This window comes from Alligator sinensis, unplaced genomic scaffold (assembly GCF_000455745.1).
Source record: "Alligator sinensis unplaced genomic scaffold, ASM45574v1 scaffold1423_1, whole genome shotgun sequence".
In the NCBI taxonomy this organism is placed as follows: Eukaryota; Metazoa; Chordata; order Crocodylia; family Alligatoridae; genus Alligator; species Alligator sinensis.
Genome location: NW_005842621.1, coordinates 931,285 through 943,690, shown reverse-complemented (window position 1 = coordinate 943,690; position 12,406 = coordinate 931,285). Strand labels below are relative to the sequence as shown.

At 45.7% G+C, this 12,406-nt stretch overlaps 1 protein-coding gene across 2 annotated transcripts in view; it reads right to left on the bottom strand.

The window, feature by feature from the left end:
• The window catches only part of MAP2K5 (mitogen-activated protein kinase kinase 5), a 182,766-nt gene that overhangs the window by 27,183 nt on the left and 143,177 nt on the right, over positions 1 to 12,406 (bottom strand). The window contains exons 20-21 of one of the 2 annotated variants that reach the window (XM_006033317.2): positions 2,994 to 3,055; positions 297 to 342 (exon numbers count right to left, since the gene is read on the bottom strand). The exons of the other annotated variant lie outside the window; for it this stretch is intronic. Coding sequence (XP_006033379.1) covers positions 297 to 342; positions 2,994 to 3,055 — 108 coding nt within the window. The remainder of the gene's footprint in view (positions 1 to 296; positions 343 to 2,993; positions 3,056 to 12,406) is intronic. 2 annotated transcript variants of the gene reach the window in all.

Below are 12,406 nucleotides of genomic sequence, written 5' to 3'. Positions count from 1 at the left end.
GTAATCCCCGAACAGACAAACGGAAAGACCTCTGCGTTACGCTTCAAAATGGTTTGGACTGAAATCTGATCCCTCCAGCGGACGTCCCTGGTGAAACCCCGGCCCCGTGGCGGACAGTGGCAAAATCTGCACTCACCCTTTATTGCGGTGCATGTTTTGCAGCTCTATCTTTGCTGCGCAATCTAGAAACACAAAGTTTCGACTGAAATTTGCTCACGGTGGGAAGACGATCAGAGACACGTCTGCATACCTTCGTCAAGCTTTCGTACACGTTGTACATCTGGAGATCCACTTACCATTAATTCTTCAGGTGCCGGCCTCTCCTTTGGTTGCTTTCTCATGCTAAGTATCAGAAAACAAAATGTTTATATATAAGCATATTTCATTTGCTTAAATATTGAAGACTTCTTCCCTTATCCCAGGCAGAGCATGCCTGGAATTTCAATGTACTTCTTAACTTTCCCACATACAAACTGACGACAGGGGTCCTAATAGTGGCCGAAATGTTAATCTATGTCTCTCTCCCTTTTTCTCAGCTTTTAATTATGTTCAGTGTTGCTGCATCCTTAATAAAGCCATTAATGTTCTCAGGTGCTGATGAAAAGCTTCTGTAAAATTTGGGCTGGTTTTCTACTGGGCTGCGTCCATTTGGCCATTTGACGATGACTATAAAGTAACGGGTCCTATTATCCCTTTGCAAAACAGGTCAGAGGTCCTGCAAACTGCCAATGAATGATCTGTTTTTCATGCTCCTTTTCCATTCCCATCCCCCATTTTCCCTTTACATTTTTGTGTCTACTGTGTTTATTATCGTGGAGTTATTTAAAGACAGCGATTAGTACAAGCAAATCAATGGAGAGCGCGTGGTAAGCTGCTCTGCGCTGTGCCGTCATTACATAGCTCCACACAAGGAATATACAAACAGGTGGGAAATCTCACTCTACCACTGAACAGCTATAGGGTAACACCCAGTACCCTGGGGTTTCTACCTTCATTTTTCCACATTTATTTCCATTACACTGCAGGTGATAGTTCATTACACAGCATTAAGCTGTTTATAAGATCATGTTTCTCATCCAAATAGTCCTGGTTTTCTGTGCAACAGGTGCAATTAGCTATTGTAGACTGAGCTTAGCTGCATGAAGGAACACAATAACATGGCACGGAGGTGACCATCAGGAGCTGCCTACTGACTAATTGGATTACTTCCAAACAGCCAGTGTTTATGGTGTAACTGGCATAAAGTCATAAAGTCTGACGCGCCGTTCGCCTGACATGCCTGAGACTTATTAGGAAATGACGGCTTAAATGGAGTATAAAGCAATTTTTGCGCAGTAACGCCTCAGACCATATTCTATACGTTGATCTTAATTATATCCCAAAATATTAAACGATCTCGCAGTAAATGGGAGCTATTAATGACATGAAGGACAATTTGTGTTCCTTATAAATAACCACGTGCACCTCAAATAACGCGCACATTAAGCAAGTAAAACAAGCTGTCTGAAGAGAGGGTTGGTAACCGGTCTAATCTGACACTCCAAAGTAGCTGGTTCTCCTGGGAAAACAAGGCTATTAGCCACCATCATTTAGGCTTCGGTTTGACATCTGTGGAAATTTTAAACACACGTTATCCTTCCCTCTGCTTCAATAAAATAAAATTGATACTACATCTGATTAATTTTTGGAAACAAACAACAAAAAAGGTACAGCCCCTTGCACGTCGGCGAGCCCGCCTGCCACATCACTGAATGCCGTGGCTGGCTGTACACTGCACCTGTCAAACATGCGGTTTGCCTTGTATAAACACCGCCCGCATATTTATTATTTTAATTAACTGGTAAATCAGAGAGTTAATTCTTCAGGTTCAATCCCATTGGCTAGGAGAATCCTGAGAGGGAGTTTCTTAGAATTGTTTCATGCATAATGTATTAAATGAGCTGAATATTCATTTTACCGACGCTGCTTTTGGCCCACTGGCCGTGGTACGGACCTCAGAACTGGAAAACGATTTAGGGCATGATCTACCGTGGCCGAGAGAGCCGTGGGCCCAATCCTACGTGGGGCCAAGTGCCTCAGCCTCAGTGCTTTGGGTGGGAAAGTCCATTAAATCGCCCCCCTTGTAAATACCGTTCGGTAGTGGAAATGGGCCTCAACTGCACTGACGACATGCATTTTGCCAGTTGACACCAGCTTGGCATCCGGCCCCCAAAGCACCTTTTTACCAAAAAGTTATGTTCCTCAGTTAAAAACGCCCCGGTCCTACAAAGTTCACTTGCAGGGACTCTGCCTCCGCTTCATCACGTACGAGGCAGCTCGTTAGCTTTCTTAGCAAAAGAGATATTTAAAAAATAAGCCTCTCCTCTCTCCCGTTGGTTAACATAGGTAGCACTAAGGACTTGAACCTTTTGCTGCTCAGGACATTTATTCTTTCAACACGACGTCCCCCCTCCCCACCCCCCTTTCTTTTAATTTAAATGGCTTCAGCTAAACTGTTCGGCTCAAAAGCAAGAGAAATGCCCTATGGGGTGTTTGAAAACATGACTCACAATAAAAATTACTTACTGAAAAACCAATGAATTAATCAAGGACATTGTTTACCTTTCTGGCTATCGCGGCTATTTTATTTTATAAGTGATAATACCGCGAGCCCCGAATAATGAAGTTATAAATACGATGATCTGTTTGCATCCCTCCCTCCCCTCCCCCCTGAATTTTTCAACCAGTCTCAGAGCACAAGAATGCACCCAGACTCACGGTGGTTTATTAAAACAGGAAAAACCCTCGTAAGGACTTTTACGACCCTTTGTGTAAATAACGTTTACATAATTTAAACAGTTTGCTTAGCTTTGCTGCCCCATCTGCCCAGGGCCCCCAAGTCCCTCTCCTCTCAGAAAGGATGCAGGGAAAGCCATAAGGTCTCATGGAGCTGCAGAGTTAATGGCATGTATCATTTACATTGAGGGCATGGCATGTTTGCGAACGGAGCTTACCATTGAGTGATGAAGTGTACAAATGGCTCAGAGAACTCCCCAACTGGAAGGACGGGCGATTCCTGTGTTCGGTTCAATAGGAGAGAGAGAGAGAGAGTCAGGAGAAGTGGAGACAGGGATATTTCAAAAAAAAAAAAAAAAGGAAAGCAATATACCATTAAAAAAAAACAAAACGAGTAAGCCACAAACCCTCCCCCTGCTTTTTCACACGGAGAAATAGAAGGGAAACGGTACAAATTCTTCCGATTCTGTGGCACAAAACGCTGAATTTCAAGTAATGAGTATTACACAATGGGTAAAAACATGTGGAAAGACACTGAGGGGAGGTGAAAAAAGGACAATGATAGCCACAGGGTAGAAAGGAAGGGAGGGAAAGTGTAAATGAGAAATTAATGATTATTTAAGTAACACACAAATGGTCTTGTAATTAACAAAGAGCTGTGAAATTATTCTTGTGTTGACCTTTGTTTCTCTCCCTGCATTCGCTATTTATTTACACTCATGTTTATTTACACTTATTCATTTTAGAGCTGTCCTCGTATGCGCGGCGCCGGCGCCGTTTTAAAAGGGGAAGCAAAAAAAAAAAAAAAATCCTTAAGAGAAATAAGAGAAATCGGAGGAGATTTGCCAGGCTGCCTAAATTAAACACCGCATATTTATGAAAGCAAATAAATTAGGAGCAGATGAAAAAAATGACATCGACGGAGAGCAAACAACATTACCATTTGCAAAGGAGAGCTTTGCGAATTTAGGAGTTTTTCCAAGAATGACAGAGAGCTCCAGTGTGTTTATAGTGTAACAGCTCAGGATGTAATGAAATTACACTGCAGAGTACTTTAACAGTGTCATCTCATTAGACCTACAGTTGGAACAAGAGAGCCACATAAAACAGGCAGCTGCAAATGACTTCATTCTCATCTATTCTCATTTGCTATTAAAAATACCTTTCGGCGGCTTTTTTCCTCCCTGACATCCCTACACAAAGTACCCTGCAAAGTATGATACATGCACCTATTTAAATTAACAAAGGAATGACTTATTTTAATCTCACTGTGCTTTGGAGTGCCTTGGCCATTTGGATGAGCAATATATCATTACATACAACCTTCCAGCGCTGCAGGCAAGAAACTCAGAGCGTGCAGCATTTGGTGAGAGCCAAACAATTTCTCTAGCACACAACTGTGTCAAATGCATGCATGTATTCATTATTGAGAATGCGAGGAAATAGCTTTGATGTAGTGGAAAAAAGAAGATGATAAAAGCACCTCTGCAATATGTGTCATTATCAATGGTGGCAGATAGATACAACTGCAGAGCCTCCTATGTGATTAGTAAATATACATATAATTGCTGTGGCCAATTATCAGAAAAATGGGATCGGTAATTACAAGACAGAAAATTAACTAGAACTCTTATTAAGGCTTTGTTTCCAATTCAAACAATTGGAAACTGCTGGAAAATACAATTAAATCAAAAGTAACTGAAGAGTAAAAGGGGAAGACAAAATTGCTTTACAATTTTCAAAGAGTTCTATTAAATACATGGAGTGCTTGATATCACGGGCCGGAGCTCTCTTTGAACTTGGCCTCAGACAGGGAAAGGCTACGATTTCTAAACTTATAAACAACATCCACCTCGGAGGTTTCCGCTGCAGAGCAAAAGTAACACAAGGAAATAACCGGCTGGTTAAATCCCAGCTGGTTCGGAGGATCAGAGGCACAAATGACTTGAGGGCAAGATGACAAATGCAGGGCCAAATTTCAGGCTTGCTTCTACTGCATGGAAACGGCCTGGCGTACACTTTCCCCAGGGTTTCTGCTCTTCAGCCAGTCTTCCTATACCCGGAGATAATGTTAGCAGGGGCCGTGATCCTTGTCCCTGCGTGGACCGAGCGGTGCAAAACCACTTGATGGACAAACTGGTCCAAGCATAATTCACGCAACTTCACGGAAACGCTGAGCCGGGGGCGGGGGGTCACGTCGGAGCCCACGGGGAGCCGGCTGCTGCTCCAGGAGCTGTCCAGCGTCCTGATCCCACCCTGGCTCCCAGCGAGTTTCACCAGGGCTCGTCTTCCAAGAGCTGCCAGCCTAGATAAATTCCTGCCGGCAGGAGGAGGATGGGCAGGCAGCTCGTTCGCACCTATCTGTAGGCGATAATTTCTGCAATCACAAAGGGATTAACACCACAGGACCTGCCCAGAGCCAAAGGAAATGTCATTATGAGCGTGGAGTGGAAGGCACTGAATTGCGCGGCGGCCTTTCCGACGCTCCCCACTTCACTTCAGTGTTCCCACGATAAGCGGAGTCCAGGGTGGAGGCACGAAACATTACACACACCCACTAAAACACCACCAGGCTCTTACCAGCACAGCACCGTTAAGCCTGACGAAGGGTTTTTAAATCCAAAAGCTTGCTAAGAAAAATTTTCCCAACTACTTAAGTTGGTCTAAGTTAATTTTCCCAATTATTTAAGTTGGGAAACTCCCAACTTAAATCTTCTATTTAATAAAAGAGATCAGATTCGCCCAAAGAACCTTGTCTGCCAACACCATTCATGCCTTTATCCAGCAACTTTCAGGGTACAACACAGCAGACAGGACCAGTAAGGGGCAGCTTCACCTGGCGATGGCTCTGGGCTTCCAGTTCCTAAACCATGAGCCTAAATAGGGCCCAGACACATACAATAGTCTTGGGAGCTGCACAGGCATCCAATGCAAATGGACAGGTTCAAACTTGGAGTGGGGTCCAAAAGGAGCTGCGAGTTGACCAGAAGTGGGGTTGTAGCCCCCCAAAAAGACTGAAAAGCAAGCACACAGAATGAAAACTGTCAGTCTCATCCAAGCTCACTTTCTCCTGCCTACCTTAGGCATTGATCAGCTAGTACATTGGTCTCAATAATATCCAGCTGATGCGCTATATATATATATATATATATATATATGCTCAGGAGCCAGAAGCAAGAGACAGGGGGGGTCGAGATCCCTAGGCTGTACGCAGGATGCTTAACTACAGACTAATATGGTCTCTAGATCCAGCACTGAGGGGCTTTTTTGGGTAAGTGGCACAAGTGAACATCTACTACATGGCAGAACCCCTCTTTTGGGCTGGCTGGGAGTTTCTGTCTGCAAGAATTCCTGTTCAGAAAATGCAGGTTTGTGGAAACCAAAATTGTTGAGTTTCTTTTTGCTGGAACGTGCCGATTTCAACGCTTCTGCTGGAGACAGTTTCCCAGGGCCAGCCGGGAACTCCAGGCTGAAGCCCAAGCAAACCTCAAAAGAGCAAGCGGCCCAGGGGTCACTCACACGGGATGTGGGTTCGCAGCCTCCATTCTGAATCAGGCCCTAAAAGGAGTTACTAAGGGCAAAGCTCACCCATCTGCAGGCTAGATAAGGCAGCCGTGTAAATTAATCCAAACTGGGAGTGATGGGGGCTCTGCCTGGAGCTCAGGCCTCGTGGATTGGGTCTCTGGTGACTTCCACTAGGACAGAGTACTCTTCGTGCCTCCCGCGAGCCGTACCCAAGCGGTGCTGTCATGTAGTGGTGACTCGTCTTTGACCTTGTCTAATATTTCTGCTGCTGGAATTTAACACTCGGTAACACTGGAGTCTGGGAAAAGATACCTCGTCATGAAATCTGCTGCGGGTCAAAGTGGCACTTGGAAATGATGATTAGAGACCAGTGAAAGGTCACATTTTGGGGGTCGGAGTGGTGGGGGACACACACATGTTTCTGGCAGTTGCTGAAATCCCATACAGACTCCTGGAGAATACTTGCTAATCACTTGGGCCTCATTACTACAGCTGATATGAATGAACTAATGAATGAACTGCCACAACCAGCCAGCTTGATAGAGCCATCATTTTGACTTCACTAGGAAAACACAAGTGACACCTATGTTTTCATGGTGAATTTTATATAAGTCTTGATATGATGTTCTGTTAAACGGCACCGAATGGAAAGCCCCAGGAGCACTGTGTGCAAATTAATACATTTATTTTACCTCTGAAAATGCAAGCTGAAAGCTGCTTTATAGCTTGCAAGAGAGGCAGGAAGCTTAGCCTCCTCTGGAAAAAAAAAGAGTCCAAACACAGCAGACAATGAACCTAACTTCTTCCCCCTGTAAAACGTTAAAAATCTGTCACCACAACAGCCTACATCCACTGAAATCATAGCCGCTGGAGGTGGGAAACACACACTGGATTATCCTGTGCAGGCCCTGGAACAAGGACCTTCCTATTTTATGTAAGGACTGTTTGCTGTACATAGTTACTAAATTAAAAATGCTTTGCGCTTTATTTGCAAGAATAGGATATTGCAATGAATAGGATGCTGCAGTTGCCACCTGCTGAAATTTGAGCAACTGCGGTGTCAGAACAGGAACGAAAAGAAAAAGGCAGAGAAAAGCTAACCCAAGCCAACACATCTTACACTGTGCCCTAAAATTCAGTAAGACTCGAGTCTGGGGGACTTGCAAGGATGACAATATGATGAAATAAAACAAAGCTCTACACATCCCTACCAGGCCCAAATAGTCAACCCCCTGTAATTCGCACCCTGCATAATAAAAGATTCTCAGGTGTGTGCAGTAACTTTATAGTGATTTCCCCACATCCGTTCAAATGACCTCTCTCGCTTCCTTCTGCCAAAGAACAGTTTTGCCTTGTACTGATAAAAAAAAACCTGCCGCTTAAAATTTGAGGGTGGGGAAGAGGCAGGCACTCCAAAAACTCAAAAATAAAAAGAATTAGCAACCTGAACTTTCCGTTTCTGCTAGAACATGGTCCCGTTTCATCAATACCTCGCAGATCACAACTCAAAGCTGGCGCTGGATTTCTACTTCCAAATGATCAGTTTCCAAATATAACGATTTACTAATAGGAAGACTAACACAGCCCTAACCACTGTGCCAAATACAAATACAACCCTTAGAGACCAGTGCCAATCAACATTATAAATTCAGGAGCAGCTTTCTTCTCTATTTCTCATTACAGAAAGCACCATTGTCCTATGGATCAAAACAGTGAGACTCGATGCATACAAAGACGACGTGGGTCTCAGTGGTTTTGGAAGCGTGTGGTCAGCCTGGCTCTCAAAAACAACTGGAATGCATCTGTGGAGCGAGCACACAGAAGGGCAATAGGAAAAAAAAAAAAAGGAAAAAAAAAGTTTGAGTGATGCCTTTGCCTCGTGAATAATGAACAGTTCAGGAAGGTCAACCCATTACAAGTGAAACCGTTTAATTATTAATTATGCACAATCTATGAGCAAAAGGACAAGTTCAGAATGTTTAATGTGTGGTAGCTCCAACTGGACCCTCTCTTGGCATTTTGTTATTAGCACTTGTCAGCAAGGTACTCAGGCATAAAGAAAAAAGCACAGCAGCAGAAAATCTGAGCTGCGGGGAGGCAGGAGGGCCCTCAACTTCAAACAACTGCTCCTGATATTTAATTTTGAGAGCGGCAAGTCTCCGGGACGGACCTTATCGACTTCCACGGAGTGCAGGTACAACGCCGTCTCTCAACGAAGGCACAGGAGCACTTCGTCAGGCGGCTCCTTTCAAACCGGAGAGGTAGTGCTGCCGATTCCCGGCTGCGTGGCTCTGTCACTCCGGACATGCCAAACTTCCTCTCTGACCCATGCCCTAAGGATTTGGGCCTCACTCACTACCCAGACTGAGCGCCGGCCTGTTCTGGGGATGTCGAGTTTTGCCCGAGAGCGACCAACGCTCGTGTTAGCTGCAGAAGAAATGCAAGCGGCACCAAGGATCAGGCGCTAAATCATGCAACACGGGGTGGGAAAGTAAAGGGAGGAAGCGCATTCAGCAACCTCCTGCTCTTCCTCCTCAAGGGCCATTCCTCTGGGGAGTCTGCACGTACTTTGGGCTGGATGACGGCTCCCAGGAGGCAGCACGCCCGTGCCACGGCTGCTCTGGGTGTCATGCTCCTCTTGCAAATGCTCTCAGGCTCATTTTGATGCCCAAGCCCCACAGACTCTGCCCTGCTGGGGGCATATGCTAATGGGAATCGGCACACTGCCTTCACGGTGAGCTGCTGCAAGGAAATGCGACCCCCTGCTCCATCCCATTCAGCGCACGCTGGTGCACGGGCATTGTGGGGCGCAGCTGGGCAGCGCAGTCCCGAGCGCGTGTTTCGAGCCGTTCTCAGGCGCTCTGCCTTGCGTGCGCTTCTGGCAGGCGCTTGGGGATCTGCTAGCTCACGGACACGGTCTCATTGCCTACGTCTGGGGCACGCAGAGCAGGAGCAAGCGGGTGGGATGTGCTCGTCCCCAGCAACCTCAGGCTCCCTGGGAGGCTAGTGCCGACGTGTCACCACAGAACAGCCCCACGGCAGCTTGGCTCCTGCCAGGAAGAGACTGCAGGGCGCTGTGCAGAGGAAGGCATGCCCTGCCTGCTCCGCGGGAGGGGGCGCTTGCAGGTCTCAGCTGGCCCCTGGAAGCAGAGGCTGTGTCCCCATGGCTCAGGTCCCGAGCCCCTCCTCTCTGAAGGTTTCAAACCTCCCCTTTCCCAGAGCTACTTCTCTTCCAGAATCACTTTCCCTCTGGGTTTGTGTCTGTGCAGAAGGAGATGCCATGGTCCTCTGGCTCCACGGCCACGAGAGGGATGCTGTGTTTCTGAATCCCAGAAGCACAAGATGGGTGCTAACATCAGACACCAGACCGAATGCATGCGACACTCCTCGGTTTCCCTGGCATCCTCAGGGTTTGCAAGGATCATCTCCTCCTCCTTTTTTTTGCCCTCTTGCATTACACTGGGCAAACTGGGGGGTGTTTAATAAATGACTTGGCGAGCTGTACAATGCAGAGGCCGGGGAGACTCCATCCTAGTCTGCCGGGCAAAAGCACGGTTATGCGTGCCCCTGCTTTTCTTCCATTATTTTAAAATACACTTTCCAAGAGCACACGGATCTCCACGCGGCAGCCAACATTCACTGGCAAAGGCACAGCTGCACGCGAGCCCCCTGCTCCAGATAACAGCTCAAAGAGCCCCATTTTGGATGCGCCAGAAGCCAAGCCAGGGGTGGCTGCGCGGGATAACCGCACCGCAGCCAACCAGCCCTTCACACGTGACTGAGGGATTCAAGTATCGCACGCGCTCAGATGCACGCCGACGAGGACGACTTCCCTTTCCCGATATCCCTAAAAAAAAAGGAGCTGCTGACTTTCCGCTAACAATCACCCTCCGGAGTAATGAGGTTTGCAGACTGCAGCTCAGCCTGGAGGTGGCTCAGATAGCCGGGCTTACGGCATTTCTGGATTGCCCCAATTATACTACCGTCCCTGAGCTGGAAGGTGAAAGATGATTACATTTCTGCGCTGGGTCAGCCTCTGTTCTTTCCGTAGCAGTAGATTGCCAATTGTGACAAATTATACGTGGAGGCATTCTGGTTTGAAGTTTTGCCTTTTGGGACTTGAGCGTCAGCAGCAAACTCATTTATTTCAGGATCTCCAGCTGGACTGGAAGCAAGGTTGAAAGGCCAGTGCTTTATCCACCGACTACTGAGCCTACCCCTACCACCTCCAATGGAGTAAAAACTAGCCGTTTGCCAAACACCCCCAGCCACCACCTACATGCTGAAAAATGGTATATATTGAACATATATATATATACACATACACACACCCCTATATGTATCATCTGTACAAAATATGAGTATATAATCTCATTTGAATATTTATAAAATTAATCACGAGATATTATTTCGAGCTATTCAGCTGCCGTTCTCCTCTTGCTGCGTTTGCTATTGGAAGATGTTTTTCATAGCTGGGCGTCGGGAAGAAGAGCAGTGTTAATTAACATTAGGAATAACCTGCATGACATCTACCTTTTGCCAAGCTTTGTGCTTGTTAATGTGGATCTCTGAAGGTCTTTTATTCCTTGCAGATAAGTGTATAGGTAGCTGGAAAACAGGTTAATCTTTTAACCGTAACTGTAATTGCTTTCTCTCTAAAACAAACATAAGAATTTTTTCTTCTCATTGCAGGTCTCTTGTCGATCATAAGCTAGCAGAGCACAGCAGTGTTTTGGGTAGACACACACACACACGTTTCAAATAGCTAAGGCACAGCAGCGTGAAACACAGCCTCTACCTGTTCACATCCAAAGGGACTCACTTGAAAAACTAAACCCATTTATTGTTCCCTTTTTTCCTCTGTATACTCCCAATGCATTTTTATTGCTTTTTCATAAAACACTGCTGCAAATAATCAAGCATGACCATTGACATCCACAAGATTGAGTTTTAGGAACCATTAAATGAGCTCGCCCTCTTGGGAAGGTTCTTGCTCAGGTTGGTCTAAAGGTAATTATTCAGCAATTCCTACCTGTGGTTTTACCTTGTTCTTATAGAAGTCTCTGAATCTCATACACTGGTAAGGTCACAGTTTCTGTCTCAATAAAAGCACAGCCAAAAACAATTGATCCAGGGCATAAATTATGATGGATAAACATTTATTCTGACACTACGCTTCCTTTTGTCTTCAAAAACTTCATACAGAAGTTTTCAGGATGAAAACACGGGAGTCTGTGTATCCATTCAACAGCAAAAAAGAGAGAGAGAGAGAGATCCAGAAATGGAAAATGAAGCCTTGTTTAGCAGAGATCGTGTGGAGTCTGGTACTCTGTCATCTAGGAAAAACAAGCGTGGAAGGACCAGTAAGGTCAAGACATCAGATGTTCAAAAGGGTTAAGGTTTCTCATTTGGATCACACCGCACATCCGGCGTATATTTAAGGAGGTGCCACGGTGCCAAATAAAGGGTTGAATTTAAGCAGGAAAAGAAGAACTGAAACCACTACGCGAGGTGTGTGTGTTTGAAGGATACGTTGATTTGCATGGACATTTTTTAGAACTGACTGACATTTGAACACTTGATATCTCCGCACTAAACTTGCATGAATGCTCATCTCTGCTTTTAAATGTCCCTGAATATTGGACTAAAAAAATTAAAAGGTGGTGGTGGGGGGAGAAATCCAGAGCTCTTCATTTTGGAGAGCCTGTGAAGTTCTTGAACTAGATCAAGACCCCAGGCAAGAAAACCTGGGCGCCTCTGCAGAGCAAGGAGGGGGTTAACAAGACATTTCAAATAACATAGCCAAAATATAATGGAAAACTTCTAGCACCCTGCCTGTGAGGGTGCCAAATGTAAGTATTTGTGACGAAAACTAATGGCACTATTTTTAAAGTCCTAGTAATTGCAAAGCGCGCAGAGATCCCAGGGCTGCAATGCTACCAACTCATGCGAGTAGTCCTTGTTCACACACGGTCTCATTCAGGCCAACACCCTGTGTGTGACATCTCGCGGGCAATTTGTTTCAAATCTCGCAAGCAAAAATTTCTGATAGAAACCAGGAAGAAAAACGGTTCCTCTCCCTTTTCCAGCCTGGGCATCACTGAGA